This window comes from Mustelus asterias, unplaced genomic scaffold (genome assembly GCF_964213995.1).
Source record: "Mustelus asterias unplaced genomic scaffold, sMusAst1.hap1.1 HAP1_SCAFFOLD_956, whole genome shotgun sequence".
In the NCBI taxonomy this organism is placed as follows: domain Eukaryota; kingdom Metazoa; phylum Chordata; class Chondrichthyes; order Carcharhiniformes; family Triakidae; genus Mustelus; species Mustelus asterias.
Window position 1 is genome coordinate 14,121 of NW_027590902.1, and position 22,478 is coordinate 36,598.

Consider the following 22,478-nt stretch of genomic DNA (forward strand, 5'->3'; position numbering starts at 1 on the left):
GACAGAGAGACCGATATCCTCCACCGAGTGAGGTCAGGAGAGGAGGAGAGAGAGAGAGCAAACAGGTCAGGTCAGGTCATATCCTTTACCTTGGTCTCAACTTTAATCCCCAGAACCTGTGAGATAAGTGAAAGCAAATCAGAAAATCCCCAAACAACATTTCCTCACAACCCGATAACTAAATAACCTAACACTCAGATCCCCATCAAACACTCCCAGGACAGGTACAGCACGGGGTTAGATACAGAGTAAAGCTCCCTCTACACTGTCCCCATCAAACACTCCCAGGACAGGTACAGCACGGGGTTAGATACAGAGTAAAGCTCCCTCTACACTGTCCCCCATCAAACACTCCCAGGACAGGTACAGCACGGGGTTAGATACAGAGTAAAGCTCCCTCTACACTGTCCCCATCAAACACTCCCAGGACAGGTACAGCACGGGGTTAGATACAGAGTAAAGCTCCCTCTACTCTGTCCCCATCAAACACTCCCAGGACAGGGACAGCACAGGGTTAGATACAGAGTAAAGCTCCCTCTACACTGTTGCCATCCGTTTTTTAAATCATGGTTGATCATCAAATTCAATATCCTGATCCCCGCCCACTTCCCCCCATATCCCTTGATGCGTTTCGCCCCAAGAGCTATATCTAATTTCTTCTTGAAATCACACAACGTTTTGGCCTCAACTACATTCTGTGGCAGTGAATTCCACACATTCACCACCCTCTGGGTGAAGAAATTTCTCCTCACCTCAGTTCTGGAAGGTTTACCCCTTATCCTCAAACTATGACCCCGAGTTCTTAACTCCCCCACCACTGGAAACATTCTGAATCTACCCTGTCTAACCCTGTTAGAATTTTGTAAGTTTCTATGAGATCCCCTCTCACTCTTCTAAACTCCAGAGAATATAATCCGAACCGGCTTAATCTCTCCACATTTGACAGACTTGTCATCCTAGGAATCAGCCTGGTAAATCTTCGCTGTACTCCCTCTATAGCAAGGACATCCTTCCTCAGATAAGGACACCAAAACTGCACACAATACTCCAGGTGTGGCCTCACCAACACCCTATACAATTGCAGCAAAACATCCCTATCCCTATACTCAAATCCTCTCGCTATGAAGGCCAACATACCATTTGTCTTTTTTACTGCCTCCTGTACTTGCGCGCTACTTTCAGCGACTGATGGACGAAGACACCAAGGTCTTACTAAGTATCCACCCTCTCTCAATTTACACACATTCAAGTAACAATCTGTCTTCCTTTTATTGCTACCAAATTGGATAACCGTACATTTATCCACATTATACTGCCTCTGACATGCAGATGCCCACACACACAGCCTGTCCAAATCATGCTGAAGCATCTCTGTATCCTCCTCATAGCTCATCCTCCCACCCAACTTTGTATCATATGCAAATTTGGAGATAATACATTCAGTTCCCTCTTCCAAATCATTAATATATAACGTGAACAGTTAAGGGTACTAGCATAGATCTCTGCCGAATCCCACTAGTCACTGACTGCCAATCAGAAAACGATCAACTTATGTCAACTCTTTGCTCCTATCTGCTAACCAGCTTTCTATCCATCTCAAGACAGTACCTGCAATCCCATGTGCTTTAACTTTATATAGTGATCTGTTATGTGAGACCTTGTCGAAAGCCTTCTGAAAGTCTAAATAAACCACATCCACTGGTTCTCCTCAATCAACTCTAGTTACATCCTCAAAAAATTCTAATCAAATTATATACAGAGTAAAGCTCCCTCTACAGTGTCCCCGTCAAACACTCCCAGGACAGGTACAGCACGGGGTTAGATAGAGAGTAAAGCTCCCTCTACACTGTCCCCATCAAACACTCCCAGGACAGGTACAGCACGGGGTTAGATAGAGAGTAAAGCTCCCTCTACACTGTCCCCATCAAACACTCCCAGGACAGGTACAGCACGGGGTTAGATACAGAGTAAAGCTCCCTCTACACTGTCCCCATCAAACACTCCCAGGACAGGTACAGCATGGGGTTATTTTTTTTAAATTCATTCATGGGACATGGGCTTTGCTGGCTGGGCCAGCATTTATTGCCCATCCCTAGTTACCCTTGAAGCTGAGTGCCTTGCTTAGGTATTTCAGAGGGTATTTAATAGTCACCCACATTGCTGTGGCTCTGGAGTCACATGTAGGCCAGACCAGGTAAGGAAAGCAGATTTCCTTCCCTCAAGGACATTAGTGAACCAGATGGGTTTTTTTGACAATGCTTTGCATTGGGACATCTCCAGCCTGACAGTCACTGTGTGGACAGGGACCGCAAGACCTCTGGTCACCTGCAACAATCAGAATCTCCAGCAATAATCCTGCCCAAGAATGGGAAAAATCCTTCCCCTCTCTCTCCCTGCCCAAAGTCTCCCAACCGGATCAGCTCATCAAGTCTGGGCGAAGGGATTGTGCGGAGTTGGTCTCACACGCTTTGTGGTCCTCCCAGCTTCCTACCTTAGTATTGAAGTGGTTGAGGACTGGTTTGATGACATCTTTTTCAATCCGAGCTAGAATCAGTTCCTCAGGAGCGTAGAGTGTCAGGAACCCGTAACAAAGGATCAATGTACTCTTCGCTTTCTCCACATCAACATCCGACTTGTCCTGAGGATCCAATCAAAGGAGCAGTTCCATTACATAGCGGGTCAGCGGGGCTGCACTTCCTGCTCAGAGGCCCAGCCCCCCTCCCCCCCACCGAGGCAGGCTCAGCCCCCCCGAGGGAGGGTCCACGCCGAGGGAGTGCTGCAGTGTTGAAAAGTTGGTACTTTGGGAGCGCTGCACTGTCAGGGGGCAGCGCTGAGGTTGAAGAGCGCTCAGAGGGAGAGAGCGTGTGATTATTGTGCACATTGATACCAATCACATTGGGAGGTAGAGGGATGGGGTCCATTTCGCAGAGTTCCGGGAGGGAGGAAATTGACAACCAAGATCTGGGAAGCAGTAATGGGTGGCTTCCCGCTGCTACCTTACGCGAGTGAGCACTGAACTCAAGAGGATACAGCAGCAAAACGTGCGGCTGCAGAGATGGTGCAGGAAGGAGGCTTTAAGGTTGCTGGCTCACTGAGCAGCTCTGGGGGAAATGGGACCCCATACAGATTGGGTGGATTGTACCTGAATAAATAGTTCCCGGGGGAGGGGAGGGGCAAGTTCCTCGTGTTTTGGGGCGAGGGGTGGAGATAGGGCAGAATGGGGAGGGGGCAGTACCAGGCCATTTGGTGTTGTCGGAGGGACAGCGGTGACACGGGATTTGGGAGTGCCACAGGAGGTGAGGGAGTTGTGGACATCTGGCTCGCTGAGCTGAGAGATTGGGACTCTTAACTGCAGAGTTTTTACATGAACAAAGACCCACCCACTTTTCACCTGGGGATATCAGCCCTCAAAGATGGGTCAGTTATGCCATACTCGCCAGGTGAGGATTTAAAGGGACCTCACCCCATGAGCCAGAGTTCTGCGGCAGCCATTATGTCCTCAGAGTTCATAAGCCACAGTTTGGGGAAGCCCTGATTAAAAATGCGAAAGTTTACGCTGGATGTAATGTCCTAACTACGTTAAGAGTTTGTGGGTTTTAACAAAAAGATGTGGATTGCACACGTACATTCAAACTAACAACAACGGATTTGTTCCGAGATCTCTGGCCTGTACAGAGTACAAACTGAAACTAAAACAGCCTGTGCAACACCCTAATGACATCACCATCCAATCATCAGCTCTTAAAGCAATCTGCAACCACTTACATATATAATATCCCTCCCCCTTTACTTCTGTGGTCATGATGACAAATCACTATAATGTTATACACAGAATCAATGATACTCTAGTCACATTACCATGCATCATTAATCATTATACTCTGTCAATAAGAAAGTCAATCAGGAGGATGTATAATTCTCTTTGCTTGTATATGCCATTCTGGAATTTGGCTGTCCTGGACCCTAGTAGTACGATTTGAAACTCCAGTAGATAACTCTTCTCTTGGAACTAATTCTGCATCATTCTCACACGGTATAATAGCAAAGACACAATCATCAGGCAACTCAGATTCAACTAAGTCTTTGTAGTAGTATTCACAACACAAGGGACTAAAGAAATTGGTACATCTGGAGATGATTTGGAGAAATAATTTTGAGATTACTACAATTGGTCAGCATGGCATCATCAATCTAGTTCCTCTTTGGTTTGAACCAGGTAAGAAAATGGACTTGTTTTTGCTAAAACTATGGCTGGTACCCATTTCTCACTCTTGGCACAATTATGCGCTAACACTCGAACTCCTTGTTGAAATGAGTGTTGTTTTGTCCTCACTTCTCGTCTAACAATTTGAGATTGTTGTTGACACTATCTATGAAGTTTCCAGAGGTAATAACAAATCGAATGTAGCTCTCAACTTTCTCTTTAAGAGTAATATTGCAGGTGAACTTTGGGTAGTCACGAGTAGTGTTTCTAAAAGATACCAACTTGATGACAAACATTGTTCTTTTGAAACTTTAAAAGAATGTTTCGAGGATTGTACAATTCTTTCAGCTGATCCACTGGTTGATGGATGAGAAGGTGTAGATGACTATTAGGCTTCATCTTAAGTTTCACTTGAACTCCCTTCATTGGTGCAAGTGTCTCTTCAAATATACTCTTGTATTTGTCCAGAAGGTGTGGGGCATGATTGGCATTGACAAACCTGTTGACAGTACTCCAGTTAAGTTTCATCTTCTCCAACCACCATCTTCCAAACGTGGTCCACGGGAAATTACCACAGACCACATGGAGAGGCAACTCCGCTGTCCATTCACTCAACTCTACATTGTGCCATTAAAAGATTACATTGTGGTCAATCTTGTCTGTTATATGTCCTCAAAATCACACCAGCTCATTTTAAAGGAAGATGTTGGTATGTACTCTCAGGAATTAGAGACAGCAACACCAGTATCAAACTCCACCCTAATAGATTGTCCATTGAACTTCAGAATCACCCAGAATCTATGTTAGTCATGGCTAAGACATTCAGTTGAAGCTCTTCATTGTATCTCTGGACATTCTTTTCTTCTATGTTGTAAATTCTTTCTTGAAGGTACCCAAATTCCTCTTCTGAATATTCTTCTCAGGGGAAACTGGTCTAGCCCAACAAGCTTTTGCAATGTGACCCAGTTTGCCACAATTCTTGCAGTGACTATCCTTGCTCCAGCATTCACTCGCTGAATGGTCCACATTGGCACATCATTGACGTGCCGGTTGCTGTGTTGACCTCTTATGGGCAGTTCCCAACTTGTGGATCTTCATTCCTGCACCAAACCTCTTTAGCACCCAGTTCCATCGACACTGCGATTTCTACAGCTGTCTTTAAAGTCAAAGCATGTTCAGTCAGCAAACTTCTTTGGATAGTCTCATTTTGAAGACCACAAACTAGACGATCCCGAAGAGTATCTTCTAATGATTCAAACTCACAATAGTGTGCTAGCCATTTTTGAAAATTCATTTGAAGGACACAGGTGTTGCTGGCGGGCCAGCATTTATTGCCCATCCCTAGTTGCCCTTGGAGGGCAGTTGAGAGTCAACCACATTGTTGTGGCTCTGGAGTCACATGTAGGCCAGACCGGGTAAGGATGGCAGATTTCTTTCCCTAAAGGACATTAGTGAACCAGATGGGTTTTTCCAACAATCGACAATGGTTTCATGGTCATCAGCAGATTGTTAATTCCAGATTTTTAAAATTGAATTCAAATTCCACCACCTGCCGTGGCAGGATTCGAACCCGTGTCCCCAGAACATTAGCTGAGTTTCTGGATTAATAGTCTAGTGATAAAGCCACTAGGCCATCGCCTCCCCCTAGTTGGAGGTTGCCACAAACTGAACAATGTTTTCGCCTTCCACTGGATTCCTTTGCTGGAACCTGAACCGTTCTGCGATAATCACTGGCTTTGGAGAGTAATCTCATCAAGGATCTTTGTGAAGTCTTTGTCATATTTGGTTTCTGGCTTTGTTGTAAGAACCAAGCACTGGAGCAAATTGTGCTGAGAAAAGCTGGAACAAGCAACTCATTCGCAATCTTATTCGCTTGTACAAAGTACTGAAGCCGCACAGGAACTCCAACCTTTTCATTTTCTTCATTGAGGGGACTCAGAGATCCTCATCAATGCATCATTTCTCTGTGGACACTGGCAACTCGAGACTGCTCAGTATATATTTTTTAAATCACTGTCTTCCCAGTGCTCCCTGGAGAACATTAATTTGATGCATTTTTTTTCAAATGGCCCGAGTCATACAGTAAAGCATTCCTCTTTTCAAATACGCCAGACACTTCCTGGGATCTCACCCTTCCCTGATCAGAAAAAAAAACTCTTAAAACCACACAGAGCTTTTCCTTACTAGATCTTCCTCCATTGGTACTTCAATCCTGTCGTTGCTTCTCCCCAACCTTCCAATATGCAAAGTGTAAGGAACCGCAATGTTTCTATTTTCTACTTAGGATCTTTTCTCGATGAAACAAAATCCCGACTTGTCGCCAGTATTCTTCTTGTAATGTCCTATGTTCGTGATTGTGGGTTTTAAGCAAAAGAAAACGTGTAGTTTACACACAGACTGTGTAAGAGCTCTTGCCTGTACAGAGGACAAATTGAAACGAAATCAGCAGCCTGTGCAACACCCTAACGACATCACCATTAAAGCAATCTGCAACCACTTAAATATATGACACTGGAAAATGCAGGAGGTCTGGCAACCTCCGCAGAGAGAAAGAGTTAAAGTTTCGAACCTGGTCACTCTCCTTCAGAGCTCAGAACCATTATCTCAGAATCTTCACCATGCAGAAGGAGGCCATTTGGCCCATCAAGTCTGTTCTGGCTCTCTGAAAGAGCATTCTGCCTTGTTTCACTCCCCTGCCTTATCCTCCGTAACCCTGCACATTCTGTCTTTTCAGATAGCAATCCCACTCGCTTTCTAATACCTCAATCAAACCTGCCTCCTCCACCCTGTCAGGAGGTTTGTTCCAGACTCCACCACCCTCTGGGCAAAAACATTTTCCTGACATCACTTCTACTCCTTTTACCCATTCCATTCTTTTAAATCTATACCCTCTAGTTCTTGATGATCACTTGAGGGGGATCAGTTTCTCATTATTTACCCTGTCAATACTCTGATGTGATGGGCTCAATGGCTTTTTCTATAATTCAATTGGCTTGCCTGCGTGTGCGTGCATGGGGGGGGAGGGGGGGGTGTATTGGGAGGAGTTGCATAGCTTGTCAAATCCGAGCTATGACCCAGTTGTGCGAGTTCCTGGTTTGGGGGCCCGGGGATGTTTGGGGTCCTGGCTGATGCCTTTGGGGGTGGGGGGGTTATATGATAGGAACAGGAAGATGGCAGGCTGGTGCAGGAATAGCCAGGTGCAATGAATAGAAAGCTCCCAGCCCTGAGCTCAGGCTGCCCTTACCTTGAGAAGCTGGAAGAGGCTGGGTGACTTCTTCAAGATGTCGGACTTGCCAAAGTCCTCCAGCTTCGCCAGTGTATCGTCCAGGTGAGTCTTAGCACAGAATCCAATGCAGATGGCGACCCCCTACAGCAAGAAACCAAACTCTATCAGATACAGCAAACTGGCATTTCTATCAGGCCCATCTCAGTCTGGGCACATCACAGCCACTGGGCAGCACGGTGGCACAGTGGTTAGCATGTTGCTTCACAGTGCCAGACACCTGGGTTCAATTCCAGCCTCAGGTGACTGTGCGGAGTCTGCACGTTCTCCCCGTGTCTGCGTGGGTTTCCTTCAGGTGCTCCGGTTTCCTCCCACATCCCTCCAGGCTCCCGAGTCACTCACTATCCTGACTTGAAAATATATCGCCGTTCCTTCACTGTCGCTGGGTCAATATCCTGGAACTCCCTCCCTAACAGCACTGTGGGTGTACCAACACCAATAGGCAGCTCACCACCACCTTCTCAAGGTGAGGGATGCAGAATAAATGTTGGTCTGGCTAGGAACAACCACACCGTCCAGCCCCGACTGAGAGGCTGGATCGGATCGTGAAGGCTTTCATCCTGAACTGTGTCCCGGGTACTGCCCAGTGAGGGAGGATCTCCCTCTGCTACCCTGCACCCACCAAAACCACCAGCCTGCAGCAGACATTGCTCTGGGGTCTCTCACCTCTCTCTCCAGGGGTTCGGTGTGCCGTACTGTCTGCAGGATCTCCATCAGCTGTTTCCTCACCACATCGATATTCCGAGATTGCCGTAGTACCACACCGGCACACTTGTACAGGAAGCCCTGTCAGGGAGGGGAAGGAATCCATTAATAACTGACTGGAACCATGGCAACGCTCCCCCCTAAACACTATTGATCCCCCCCCCCCCTCAGAACTAACACCCAAACAGCCAAAGAGGAGTAAGTACCTCACCCTATAATCTGTAAACAGTGTGTCTGTGAAGTGGTGTGACCTGCTCTTCAGCAATCCTTGTTAAAAATAAATCCCTGACACTCAATCTAAAATCAACACACAATTTATTTATCTAACAGTGAACAAATTAACTAAACTATTAACAAACCGAATAAATCCCTTCTATTAACTATTCCCAAATAAAACAAGATTCTAATGGTACGCTGTTCAAATAAATACAATTCCCACTCATTAACAAAATAGAATTGAGTCATCTCTAAATTACAACCAGGTTTTGTATCTTCCGGAATATTCTGGGCCTTCTCTGTTGATTCTTCTGTCTGGAACTTCTTTCTTCTTTGGTACCTTTGCTATCTAGATGGTGCTTCTCTAAGACGTAGGTGAAGCTATGAGAGCCAGCGATTCTCTCTCTCTCAAGTTAAAGGCAAGGCATCGCAGGGAGCAATAAGGGTTGGACATGAGCCGAAAAAAAGTGGCAGAGCACGAAGAAAAGGGGACATGTCCTCTCTCTGTCCGACCCCAAAAATAACAGAGCTGTTCGCTCTGGCAGGTGTCAGTTGCTCTACTTCTTTGTCCCACTGCCCCCTCCTTTTATACCCATGATGACATATCAATATTTCCCACAATAGGATTGGTTCTGGGTTGTCAAAACCATCAGATTTAAATTTAATAGTTTTTGGTACCCAAGTGCCTGATTCAAATTGATTGGCTAAATTCAAAAGCCTGTTGTCTTGGTAACACTGCTGCTTGGCCTTTCGATATAAATGTTTCAGTTTGGGCTCTGTGTACTTGCATTTCTAAATCTCTAAGCACAGAAAAAGCAGCACCTTTTAACGGGACCATGCAAAGCTACCGCCCCCCCACCCCAACCCCGCCCCGAGTATAACACCAAATTCTAACTTCCTACCTCCCAATCTCCAATTACTCTACCCAACAATAGTGCACGAGGAGGGACACCTCCCGTAACAGAAATGGGCGCCGAGATAAATCCCGTGCTCCCAAGGGATGGGGATATCCAGAGACCGCCCGCTCCTCTCAGAGCTCCGCCTGCTCCCACAGTCTCACCTTCTCCTGGGGGTGGCTGTTGTAGCTGCTGAGGTGTTTGGTCATCTCCTCACTCAGTTGGCTGCTCCATATTTCATCGCTGAGATTTACGGCTTCGAGACTCTTGGACAGGAACTGGGAGGGGAGAAAGCACTCACTCACTATTAATGACCCGGGGGAGGGGGAGGGGGGGGGGGGGGGGGGGCGCATCGAGGTGGACAGAGCTTGGGAGAAATATCCCTGGGGATCAAACACACTGTCACCTCGATGACCTGCCACTGATATGTCCAAGTCAGAATTCGCTCACTCACTCACCAATAGCAGCCTGTCCTCCCACTGTCTCTGGGGTAAGGAATCCTCGGAATTCTCTGCAAAGAACAAACACTGGTCAGCAAAAGGCCGGAAAACGTCATTCGAGGGAACAGGGAATGGTCAGTCTGGAGGAAGTAGGAAAATGAGGAATGCTCATAAGTATCCAACAGTTTGTTACTGCCTCACAGCTCCCGATCTGGAACTCTCAAAACCTCCAGCCCTGACCCACCACCATCATTCACCCCAACCTCTGCCAACTCTCTCCCCAAACCGCGTCCCCTTGAGCTGCTCCACATATCAACATCCCAACAGCAGGAGGCCATTCGGCCCCTCAAGTCTATTCTGCCAATCAATGAGGGATCTGGGGGTACTGGAACATTAATCAGGAAAATTTAGTCTGCAGGAGCAGCGAGTGATTCGGAAGACAAATGGCATGTTGGTGTTTATTGTAAGGGAAATGGAATATAAAAGTAGGAAGTTTTACTGCAGCTGGACAGAGGTTTGGGCAGAGCACATCTGGAATAATGGGGGCAGTTTTGGTCTCCTTATTTAAGAAAGGATCTAACTGCGTTAGAAACAGTTGGGAGAAGAATTAGAGCAAGATATTGGGATCAGGGGCTTAGCTCATCAGGAAACGTTTGACAGGTTGGGTCTGTATTCAGTTTAGAAAAGTTCTTTTTCCATTTATGAAATCTGGGTGTCGCTGCCTGGTCAGCAATTATTGCCCATTTCTAATTTCCCTTGAGACGGGGAGGGTGAGCTGCCTTCTTGAGCCGCTGCAGTCCATGTGGTGTAGGTACACCCACAGTGCTGTTAGGGAGGGATTTTGACCCAGCAACAGTGACGGAACAGTGATATATTTCCAAGTCAGGATAGTGAGTGACTCGGAGGAGAATCTCCAGGTGGTGGTGTCCCCAGGTATCTGCTGCTATAGTCCTTCTAGATGGAAGTGGTCTGGAGCGCTGCACAAAGGCCGGCGGCGCGAGGTGAGAATTGCTTCACACTGACAGCTTCCACTTCACACTCCTCTGTCACTCCACGTCATTACCTGCCATGAGTGTGACAGCCATTTATACCAAGGCAACATTTGACAGAGTCTGGCACAAAGGAGCCTGAGCGAGACTGGAATCAATGGATATCAGGGGGCAAACACTCCACTGGTTGCAGTCATACCTGGTACATAGGAAGGTGGTTGTGGTTGTGGAGGGTCAGCCACCTCAGCTCCAGGACATCTCTGCAGGAGTCCCTCAGGGGAGTGTCCTAGGCCCAACCATCTTCAGCTGCTTCATCAATGACCTTCCCTCCATCATAACGTCAGGAATGGGGAAGTTCGCCACTGATGGCACAACGTTCAGCATCACTAATGATCCTCAAAGACCGATGCAGTCCATGTCCAAACGCAGTAAGGTCTGGACAATATCCAGTCTTAGGCTAACAAGTGGCAAGTATCATTCATGCCACACAAGTGCCAAGCAATGACCACCACCAACAAGAGACAACCTAACTGTAATGTCCCATCGTGGGTTTTTACAGGAAAAGATAGCTTGGCTTGCACACGGCGATTCAAACAAACACATAACAGGTTTTATTGAAGAGCTGCTCTTTGTTCTGCATTAGAATACAAAATGGAAAGCAAAACAGCACCCTGAGCATGCACCCTAATGGCATCAAATCATGTGATCAGCTCTTAAGGCAACCTGCAACCCTTTTAAATGTATAACACTAACCATCACCCCTTGACAACCTCCCTTGACATTCAATGTCATTACCATTGCTGAATCCATAATCAACATCCTGGGGGTTACCATTGACCAGGAACTAAACTCAGCCACAGTATTTATATGGCTAGTTATCAGAGTAGGTCGGAGGCTGGGAATACTGCGGCGAGTAACTCACCTCCGACTTCCCAAAGCCTGTCCACCATCCACAAATCAGGAGTGTGATGGAATACTCCCCCGCTTGCCTGGATGGGTGCAGCTCCAACAACACTCAAGAAGCTCGACACCATCCAGGACAAAGCAGCCCTGCTTGATTGACACCCAAACCAGCAAAAATCCACTCCCTCCACCACCGACACACAGTGGCAGCCGTGTGTACCATCTACGAGGTGCAGTAACTCCCCAAGGCTCCTTAGGCAGCACCTTCTAAACCCACAACCACTTCCATCTAGAAGGACAAGGGCAGCAGATACCTGGGAACACCACCACCTGGAGATTCCCCTCTGAGTCACTCACTATCGTGACTTGGAAATGTATCGGACACTCCTTCACTGTCGCCGGGTCAAAATCCTGGAACTCCCTCCCTGGGAGGTGTATGTACATCTCAGCATTTCAAGGCGGCAGCTCACCAGCACCTTCTTAAGGGGCAATTAGGGATGGGCAATAAATGGTGACCAGCCAGCGACACTCACATCCCATGATAATGAATTTTAAAGACGAATCGGATTAACGATGGAAAGATGTTGGCCAATTCAGAGAGAGAATTTCAACTGGATGTGCCCACAGAAAGCTCCAGCCTAGACAGCATGCCAGCTTTCTAACTAATGCCACCTCCACATTCTTCCATAGAACAAAGAAAATTACAGCACATCAACAGGCCCTTCGGCCCTCCAAGCCTGCACCGACCATGCTGCCTGACTTAACTAAATCCCCCCTACCCTTCCGGGACCATATCCCTCTATTCCCATCCTATTCATGTACTTGTCAAGATGCCCCTTAAAAGTCACTACCGTATCCGCTTCCACTATCTCCCCCGGCAACGAGTTCCAGGTAGCCACTACTCTGTGTAAAAAATCTGCCTCGTACATCTCCTTTAAACCTTGCCCCTCGCACCTTAAACCTGTGCCCCCTAGTAATTGACTCATTGCTATCCGCAAATCCACCAACCTTTGTCTCGTCTACAAACTTACTAATCAACCCAGTTACATTTTCCTCCAAATCATTTATATATATATATATATATATATATAAACAGCAAAGGTCCCAGCACTGATCCCTGAGGAACATCACTTGTCACAGCCCTCCATTCAGAAATGCACCCTTCCACTGCTACCCTCTGTCTTCTTTGACCAAGATGTGGAGATGCCGGCGTTGGACTGGGGTAAACACAGTAAGAAGTCTTACAACACCAGGTTAAAGTCCAACGGGTTTATTTGGTCGCAAAAGCCGCTAGCTTTCGGAACACCGTTCCTTCAACCTTCTTTGACCGAGCCAGTTTTGTATCCACCTTGCCAGCTCACCTCTGATCCCATGCGACTTCACCTTCTGCACCAGTCTGCCATGAGGGACCTTGTCAAAGGCCTTACTGAAGTCCATGTAGACAACATCCACTGCCCTACCCTCATCAATCATCTTCGTCACTTCCTCGAAAAACTCGATCAAGTTCGTGAGACACGACCTCCCCTTCACAAAATCATGTTGCCTCTCACTAATATGTCCACTTATTTCCACGTGGGAATAAATCCTGTCTCAAAGAATCCTCTCCAATAATTTCCCTACCACTGATGTAAGGCTCGCCGGCCTGTAATTACCTGGATTATTCTTGCTACCCTTCTTAAACACAGGAACAACATTGGCTATTTTCCAATCCTCTGGGACCTCACCTGAAGAAGGGGCTTAAGGCTCCGAAAGCTTGTGGCTTTTGCTACCAAATAAACCTGTTGGACTTTAACCTGGTGTTGTTAAACTTCTTACTGTGTTTACCCCAGTCCAACGCCGGCATCTCCACATCATGACCTCCCCTGTAGCCAGTGAGGATACAAAGATGTCTCTCAAGGCCCCAGCAATTTCCTCCCTTGCCTCTCTCAGTATTCTGGGGTATATCCCATCAGGCTCTGGGGACTTGTCTACCTTAATGTTTCTCAAGAACCCCAATACCTCCTTTTTGATCTCAACATGACTCAAACTATCTACACATCCTTTCCCAGACACATCATCCATCAAGTCCTTCTCTTTGGTGAATACTGACAGAAAGTACTCATTTAATACCTCGCCCATTTCCTCTGGCTCCACGCATAGATTCTCTCCCTTGTCCTTGAGTAGGCCAACCCTCTCCCTGGCTATCCTCTTGCTCTTTATATATGTATAAAAAGCCTTGGGATTTTCCTTAATCCTGCTGGCCAATGCTTTTTCATGACCCCTTTTAGCCCTCCTTACTCCTTGCTTAAGTTTCTTTCTACTTTCCTTGTATTCCACACTTGCTTCGTGTGTTCCCAGCCTCCTAGCTTTGACAAATGCTTCCTTTTTCTCTTTGACTAGGCTCACAATATCTGTCGTTATCCAAGGTTCCCAAAACTTGCCATACTTATCCTTCATCCTTACAGGAACGTGCCGGTCCTGAATCCTTATCAACTTACACTTGAAAGCCTCCCACATGCCAGATGTTGATTTGCCCTCAAACATCTGCCCCCAATCTACATTCTTCAGTTCCTGCCTAATATTGTTGTAATTAGCCTTCCCCCAATTTAGCACCTTCACTTGAGGACTACACTTATCTTTATCCATCAGTACCTTAAAGCTTACTGAATTGTGGTCACTGTTCCCGAACTGCTCCCCTACTGAAACATCGACCACCTGGCCGGGCTCATTCCCCAATACCAGATCCAGTATGGCCCCTTCCCTAGTTGGACTATCTACATACTGTTTCAAGAAGGCCTCCTGGATGTCCTTACAAACTCTGCCCCATCCACACCCCTAGCACTAAGTGAGTCCATCGATATAGGGGAAATTAAAATCTCCCACCACAACAACCCTGTTACTTTTACACCTTGCCAAAATCTGCCTACATATCTGTTCCTCAATCTCCCGCTGGCTGTTGGGTGGCCTATAGTAAACCCCCAACATTGTGACTACACCCTTCCTATTCCTGAGCTCTACCCACATTGCCTCGCTGTATGAGCCTTCCGAGGTGTCCTCCCGGAGTACAGCTGTGATATTCTCCCCTGTAACTGTAGTAAATATTTCCACGTCAGGTATCGATCCAATTAGAACCATAGAAAAGTTACAGCACAGAAGGAGGCCATTCGGCCCATCTTGTCCATGCCAGCCCGAGGACATCCACGTACCCTTTCCGATCCCACCTTCCTGTACCCGGCCCATAGCCCTGTCGCTTACTGCACTCAAGGTGAAGATCCAGGTAGGAGTTTAGGGTCTCTGCCTCCACCACCAACTCCCTTTGGATAGTGAATATTCCCAGCTCGCTGTGAACTGTGGGAGAATTCCCCACACTGATTCCTGGTGTCCTTCTTCCACCCTGAACCAATCAGGATTGGCAGTGCCTGAGGAGGGGGGTCCTGTACCTTCCAAGTGTTGAATGAGAGGGGGGAGTTCCTCATTCCAGACTTTCCCCACTCGGGGGTGGACGATGGGAGCGGTGACCTGCAGCAACCTCAGTGCCGGGACTCCACGACCCCTCCCCCGGTACGGGAAGGAAGAGACCACCTGCCAAAGACGGGAGGAGAGCGGCGTTAGAGCAATGTACATCACAGTATTAAATCACAGTGGGGGATTGGGGAGGGCGATTGGGCCAGCAAAATCCCTGGATCCAGAGGGGCAGCACTGCAGCCAGGCAGCTCAGAGTAAAATAGGACACAGAGGGAGAGGGGAGCGTTGGGGTGGGGGGGGGGTGGGGGATGGGTGGGTGGTGGGGTGCGTGGGTGGGGGGGGGGGGGTGCCTGGGGAGGGGGGCGGGGGGAGACAGACACAGGAAAGAGCCTAAATCCCCTCACCCAACCCAGAGTTTGCTTTCTCATGGACTTTCAGAACATTAACGTTGCTCGGCAGAAAGATGGAGGACAGTGTCCAGACAGAGGCTCACTTACCATTAACCGAGTCAGCAGCGCCTGAGGACTGGGCAGATCTAAAACCGGAGGAAAAATAAACAGAGGATCAAACTTTTAACATTGTTCCTCTGACCAGCAACTACAATCCACACAAACTTCACCACAGTCACTCTGTATCAACTCCGCCCCACTTGATGTCAGAGAGTCATCTGCACCTATCTGTTACTGTACTGTAAATACTATGTAATTCCAGAAAGGCTGATGTTGGTTCGATTCTAGGTGACTGTCAGTGCCCATAGCAACGTAACCATTCAAGAATTAAACCCCACCAGGGAAGAGGAGAAGACGGGTAGAAACAAAAGAGAATTCTTTGTGTTTGTTATTGGGTTTCCTTTCTGGGCATGCTGAAACTCTTTGCAGCGCTGTTTCATGGCAGGAATTCAAGGAATGAATGAAACCATCTGTGAAATCACATTGAGGCTGGGTAGAGAGAACAAGGGAACTGCTGCACCATAAGTCTGCGTTCACGTTTATACGTAAAGTTTATTTTCAACCACTTGTGCCCTATCACAGGCTTAATGACTTTGTGAAAATCCAATTGGGGCTGCAATTATAAACCTTCCAATCAAACCTGTCACTGAGACTACAAACCCCAGACTCACTGTACAATTAATACACTCTCAGATTTCACATATCACAACACCAGGTTAAAGTAAAACAGGTTTATTTGGAACCACGAGCTTTCAGAGCATTGCTCCTTCCTCAGGTGAGTGGCATTCACTACCTGATGAAAGAGATAGTGTTGGGCAAGTTAATGGGGCTAAAGGTAGACAAGTCTCCTGGTCCTGATGGAATGCATCCCAGGGTACTAAACAGATAGAACATAGAACATAGAACATTACAGCGCAGAACAGGCCCTTCGGCCCACGATGTTGCACCGACCAGTTAAAAAAAAAAACTGTGACCCTCCAACCTAAACCAATTTCTTTTCGTCCATGAACCTATCTACGGATCTCTTAAACGCCCCCAAACTAGGCGCATTTACTACTGATGCTGGCAGGGCATTCCAATCCCTCACCACCCTCTGGGTAAAGAACCTACCCCTGACATCGGTTCTATAACTACCCCCCCTCAATTTAAAGCCATGCCCCCTCGTGCTGGATTTCTCCATCAGAGGAAAAAGGCTATCACTATCCACCCTATCTAAACCTCTAATCATCTTATATGTTTCAATAAGATCCCCTCTTAGCCGCCGCCTTTCCAGCGAAAACAATCCCAAATCCCTCAGCCTCTCCTCATAGGATCTCCCCTCCATACCAGGCAACATCCTGGTAAACCTCCTCTGCACCCTCTCCAAAGCCTCCACATCCTTCCTGTAATGTGGGGACCAGAACTGCACACAGTACTCCAAGTGCGGCCGCACCAGAGTTGTGTACAGTTGCAACATAACGCTACGACTCCTAAATTCAATCCCCCTACCAATAAACGCCAAGACACCATATGCCTTCTTAACAACCTTATCTACTTGATTCCCAACTTTCAGGGATCTATGCACACATACACCTAGATCCCTCTGCTCCTCCACACTATTCAAAGTCCTCCCGTTAGCCCTATACTCAACACATCTGTTATTCCTACCAAAGTGAATTACCTCACACTTCTCCGCATTAAACTCCATCCGCCACCTCTCGGCCCAACTTTGCAACCTGTCTAAGTCTTCCTGCAAACTACGACACCCTTCCTCACTGTCTACCACACCACCGACTTTGGTGTCATCAGCAAATTTGCTAATCCACCCAACTATACCCTCATCCAGATCATTAATAAATATTACAAACAGCAGTGGCCCCAAAACAGATCCCTGAGGTACACCACTTGTAACCGCACTCCATGATGAATATTTACTATCAACCACCACCCTCTGTTTCCTATCCGCTAGCCAATTCCTGATCCAATTTCCTCGATCACCCCCAATCCCATACATCTGCATTTTCTGCAGAAGCCTACGATGGCGGGAGAAATAGCAAATGCACGAGTGTAATTTACCAAAATTCACTGGACTCTGGGGGTGGTTCCCGCAGATTGGAAAACAGCAAATGTGACGCCACTGTTTAAAAAAGGAGGTAGACAAAAGGTGGGTAACTATAGGCCGGTTAGCTTAACTTCTGTAGTAGGGAAAATGCTTGAATCTATCATCAAGGAAGAAATAGCGAGACATCTGGATATAAATTGTCCCATTGGTAAGACGCAGCATGGGTTCATGAAGGGAAGGTCATGTTTGACTAATTTGGTGGAATTCTTTGAGAACATTACATGTGCAGTGGACAATGGGGAACCTGTGGATGTGGTGTATCTGGATTTCCAGAAGGCATTTGACAAGGTGCCGCACCAAAGACTGCTGCATAAGATAAAGGTGCACGGTGTTACGGGTAATGTATTAGCATGGATGGGGGATTGGTTAACTAACAGAAAGCAAAGAGTGGGGGTAAATGCGTGTTTTTCTGGTTGGCGATCAGTGACTAGTGGTGTGCCTCAGGGATCAGTGTTGGGACTGCAGTTATTTACGATTTACATAGATGATATGGAGTTGGGGACCAAGTGTAGTGTGTCAAAATTCACAGATGACACTAAGATGGGTGGAAGAGCAAAGTGTGCAGAGGACGCTGAAAGTCTGCAAAGGGATATAGATAACCTAAGTGAGTGGGCGAGGGTCTGGCAGATGGAGTACAATGTTGGTAAATGTGAGGTCATCCATTTTGGTAGGAATAACAGCAAAATGGACTATTATTTAAATGGTCAAAAATTGCAGCATGCTGCTGTGCAGAGGGACCTGGGTGTCCTTGAGCAGGAATCTCAAGGAGTTGGTTTGCAAGTAATTAAGAAGGCAAATGGAATTTTGTCCTTCATTGCTAGAGGGATGGAGTTTCAAAACAGCGAGGTTATGTTGCAGCTGTATAAGGTGCTGGTGAGGCCACACCTGGAGTACTGTGTACAGTTTTGGTCTCCTTACTTGAGAAAGGATATACTGGCACTGGAGGAGGGGCAGGGGAGATTCACTAGATGGATTCCGGAGTTGTTTCCACTGGTGGGTGAAACTAGAACTAGGGGGCATGGCCTCAAAATAAGGGGAAGCAGATTTAGGACTGAGTTGAGGAGGAACTTCTTCACACAAAGGGTTGTGAATCTGTGGAATTCCCTGCCCAGTGAAGCAGTTGAGGCTACCTCATTGAATGTTTTTAAGGCAAGGATAGATAAATCTTTGAACAGTAAAGGAATTAAGGGTTATGGTGAGTGGGCGGGTAAGTGGAGCTGAGTCCACGAAAAGATCAGCCATGATCTTATTGAATGGCGGAGCAGGCTCGAGGGGCCAGATGGCCTACTCCTGCTCCTAGTTCTTATGTTCTTGTTATCCGAAAGCTTGTGATTCCAAATAAAGCTGTTGGACTTTAACCTGGTGTTGTGAGACTTCGTACTGTGGCCCACCCCAGTCCAACGCCGGCAACTCCACATGATCAGGTATTTATCAATGTGAGATACCCTGCAAACAGAACTCCCCATCAAACACTCCCAGGACAGGGACAGCACTGGATTAGATACAGAGTAAAGCTGCCCCTAAAGTTTATTTATTCGTGTCACAAGTTGGCTTACATTAACACGGCAATGAAGTTATGGTGAAAATCCCCTAGTCGCCACACTCCGGTGCCTGTTCGGGTACACTGAGGGAGAATTTAGCATGGCCAATGCACCCTAACCAGCACACCTTTCAGACTTTGGGAGGAAACCCACGCAGACATGGGGAGAACGTGCAGACTCCACACATAGTGACTCAAGCTGTGAGGCAGCAGTGCTAATCACAGCGCCACCCCACTGTCCCCATCAAACACGTATAAACTAATTGATTTGTGACAGCCCCACATTTGATCCCGATTGAGCCCCGACACAATCCCAAACGCACAAACCTTTCTCCTGGGAATTGGGAAGCAATCCATGACTGTTAGTTTGCTCTTTTTTTGCTCCCAGGAAGGCCAGGCTGCGACACACAGGAGCGAGGGCATTGAGATACTGCACCGGGATCACAAACTGCAGCAGGAATGGCCACAGAACCTGTGCAGAGAGAGAGAGAGAGAGAGGACAGTGCGGAGTGAGGAGAAACATCCAGTGTTATCGCAATTGTAAATATAGTCAGATACTTAGGTGAACAATATTGCTTAATTAACTGTCCAATCCATCGTGCAAACAGCCTCCCATCCATTGACTCTGTCTACACTTCCCGCTGCCTCAGCAAAGCAGCCAGCGTAATTAAGGACCCCACGCACCCCGGACATTCTCTCTTCCACCTTCTTCCGTCGGGGAAAAGATACAAAAGTCTGAGGACACGTACCAACCGAGTCAAGAACAGCTTCTTCCCTGCTGCTGTCAGACTTATGAATGGACCTACCTTGCATTAAGTTGATCTTTCTCTGCACCCTAGCTATGACTGTAACACTACATTCCGCACTCTTTCGTTTCCTACTCTATGAATGGTATGTTTTGTCTGTATAGTGCGCAAAAAACAATACTGTATACTAATACATGTGACAATAATAAATCAAATCAAGGATTGCAATCTTACTTCACCAGCCAATTAACATGGAGCTAACAGAATTGTCTCCAGGGCAAGGTGGTATGTTCAGACACAACCCTGCTTCTCATCTGCCCCAGTCAGTGGAAAGAGTGAAAAATCCCACTCAGCAGACTTGAACACCATTCAATAGCACTGGGGGAGCGCCGCACTGTCAGAGGGTCAGTACTGGGGGAGCGCCGCACTGTCAGAGGGTCAGTACTGGGGGAGCGCCGCACTGTCAGAGGGTCAGTACTGAGGGAGTGCCGCACTGTCAGAGGGTCAGTACTGGCGGAGCGCCGCACTGTCAGAGGGTCAGTACTGAGGGAGCGCCGCACTGTCAGAGGGTCAGTACTGAGGGAGTGCCGCACTGTCAGAGGGTCAGTACTGAGGGAGTGCCGCACTGTCAGAGGGTCAGTGCTGAGGGAGCGCCGCACTGTCAGAGGGTCAGTACTGAGGGAGCGCCGCACTGTCAGAGGGTCAGTACTGAGGGAGTGCCGCACTGTCAGAGGATCAGTACTGGGGGAGTGCCGCACTGTCAGAGGATCAGTACTGGGGGAGTGCCGCACTGTCAGAGGGTCAGTACTGGGGGAGTGCCGCACTGTCAGAGGGTCAGTACTGGGGGAGTGCCGCACTGTCAGAGGGTCAGTGCTGAGGGAGTGCCGCACTGTCAGAGGGTCAGTACTGGGGGAGTGCCGCACTGTCAGAGGGTCAGTACTGGGGGAGTGCCGCACTGTCAGAGGGTCAGTACTGAGGGAGTGCCGCACTGTCAGAGGGTCAGTACTGAGGGAGTGCCGCACTGTCAGAGGGTCAGTACTGGGGGAGTGCCGCACTGTCAGAGGGTCAGTACTGAGGGAGTGCCGCACTGTCAGAGGGTCAGTACTGAGGGAGTGCCGCACTGTCAGAGGGTCAGTACTGAGGGAGTGCCGCACTGAGGGTCAGTGCAGAGGGAGTGCCGCACTGTCAGAGGATCAGTACTGGGGGAGTGCCACACTGTCAGAGGGTCAGTACTGGAGGAGTGCCGCACTGTCAGAGGGTCAGTACTGGGGGAGTGCCGCACTGTCAGAGGGTCAGTACTGGGGGAGCGCTGCACTGTCAGAGGGTCAGTGCCGAGGGAGTGCCGCACTGTCAGAGGGTCAGTACTGGAGGAGTGCCGCACTGTCAGAGGGACAGTACTGGAGGAGTGCCGCACTGTCAGAGGGTCAGTACTGGGGGAGTGCCGCACAGTCAGAGGGTCAGTACTGAGGGAGTGCCGCACTGTCAGAGGGTCAGTACTGAGGGAGTGCCGCCCTGTCAGAGGGTCAGTGCTGAGGGAGTGCCGCACTGTCAGAGGGTCAGGACTGAGGGAGTGCCGCACTGTCAGAGGGTCAGTACTGAGGGAGTGCCACACTGTCAGAGGGTCAGTACTGAGAGAGTGCCGCACCGTCTGAGGGTCAGTACTGAGGGAGTGCCACACTGTCAGAGGGTCAGTACTGAGAGAGTGCCGCACTGTCTGAGGGTCAGTACTGAGAGAGTGCCGCACTGTCAGAGGGTCAGTGCTGAGGGAGTGCCGCACTGTCAGAGGGTCAGTACTGGGGGAGTGCCGCACTGTGGGGTATTGGAGATATTACATTGAGACTATCTCAGTCGGAAGTTACTGATCCCAAATTTCAATTCGTCGAACTGTGGAAGTATATTAAATATAATCTCGGAGAAGAAAATTAAATTTGTGACGGGTGAAATATTTGGTGGATAAAAGCAAAATACCGCGGATGTTGGAATCTGAAACAAAAACAGTAAAATGCTGGAAAATCTCAGCAGTCTGACAGCATCTGTGGAGAGAGAATAGAGCCAATGTTTGGAGTCCGGATAACCCTTCGACAGAGCGGAGATATTTGATGGATATATTTCTCATTTTCCAGCCAGAAAATTGGATTAAAAAGCTGAATCAATGAACACGCTTGTGCGTAACACATCCGCTCTGTTAGCAGGAGAGTTCTCCCTGGCCTGAGAGAGTCTTGAGCTCTGTAAATGTAACAATCTCTCTGGTCACATGACTAACATCTCCTTGTGGGATCTTGCTGTGCACCGATTGACTGCGACTTTACCCACATTGCAACAGTGACATCATTTAAAATGCCTCATTGCACACGGATACTCTGAGGGTGCGACGGGCGCTACGGAAACGCAATTTAAATACTGAATGTTGAGAGCTCATTACTGACTTTCTCCATCTTCTTCACAGTGGTGGTGAGTAGGTTCAGGATATTGTCACACATGTTTCGCAGGTTCTCGTCGGTAACCTCGTCCGGGTCGTAGCTGCGAGGTTTGGGTGTCTGGAGAAGAGGCAAAGAGGCGTCC

The 22,478-nt window shown here is 47.9% G+C and overlaps 1 protein-coding gene across 2 annotated transcripts in view; it reads right to left on the reverse strand.

Annotated features, from left to right (window-relative positions):
- Positions 1 to 22,478, reverse strand: part of LOC144487658 (maestro heat-like repeat-containing protein family member 1) — an 81,483-nt gene that overhangs the window by 12,448 nt on the left and 46,557 nt on the right. Inside the window, exons 13-22 of one of the 2 annotated variants that reach the window (XM_078205738.1) lie at positions 22,343 to 22,453; positions 19,498 to 19,642; positions 15,578 to 15,615; positions 15,056 to 15,197; positions 9,763 to 9,815; positions 9,469 to 9,582; positions 8,154 to 8,273; positions 7,449 to 7,571; positions 2,492 to 2,638; positions 90 to 116 (exon numbers count right to left, since the gene is read on the reverse strand). In XM_078205738.1, the coding sequence (XP_078061864.1) occupies positions 90 to 116; positions 2,492 to 2,638; positions 7,449 to 7,571; positions 8,154 to 8,273; positions 9,469 to 9,582; positions 9,763 to 9,815; positions 15,056 to 15,197; positions 15,578 to 15,615; positions 19,498 to 19,642; positions 22,343 to 22,453 (1,020 nt within the window). The remainder of the gene's footprint in view (positions 1 to 89; positions 117 to 2,491; positions 2,639 to 7,448; positions 7,572 to 8,153; positions 8,274 to 9,468; positions 9,583 to 9,762; positions 9,816 to 15,055; positions 15,198 to 15,577; positions 15,616 to 19,497; positions 19,643 to 22,342; positions 22,454 to 22,478) is intronic. The other variant, XM_078205739.1, reaches the window with a different exon arrangement.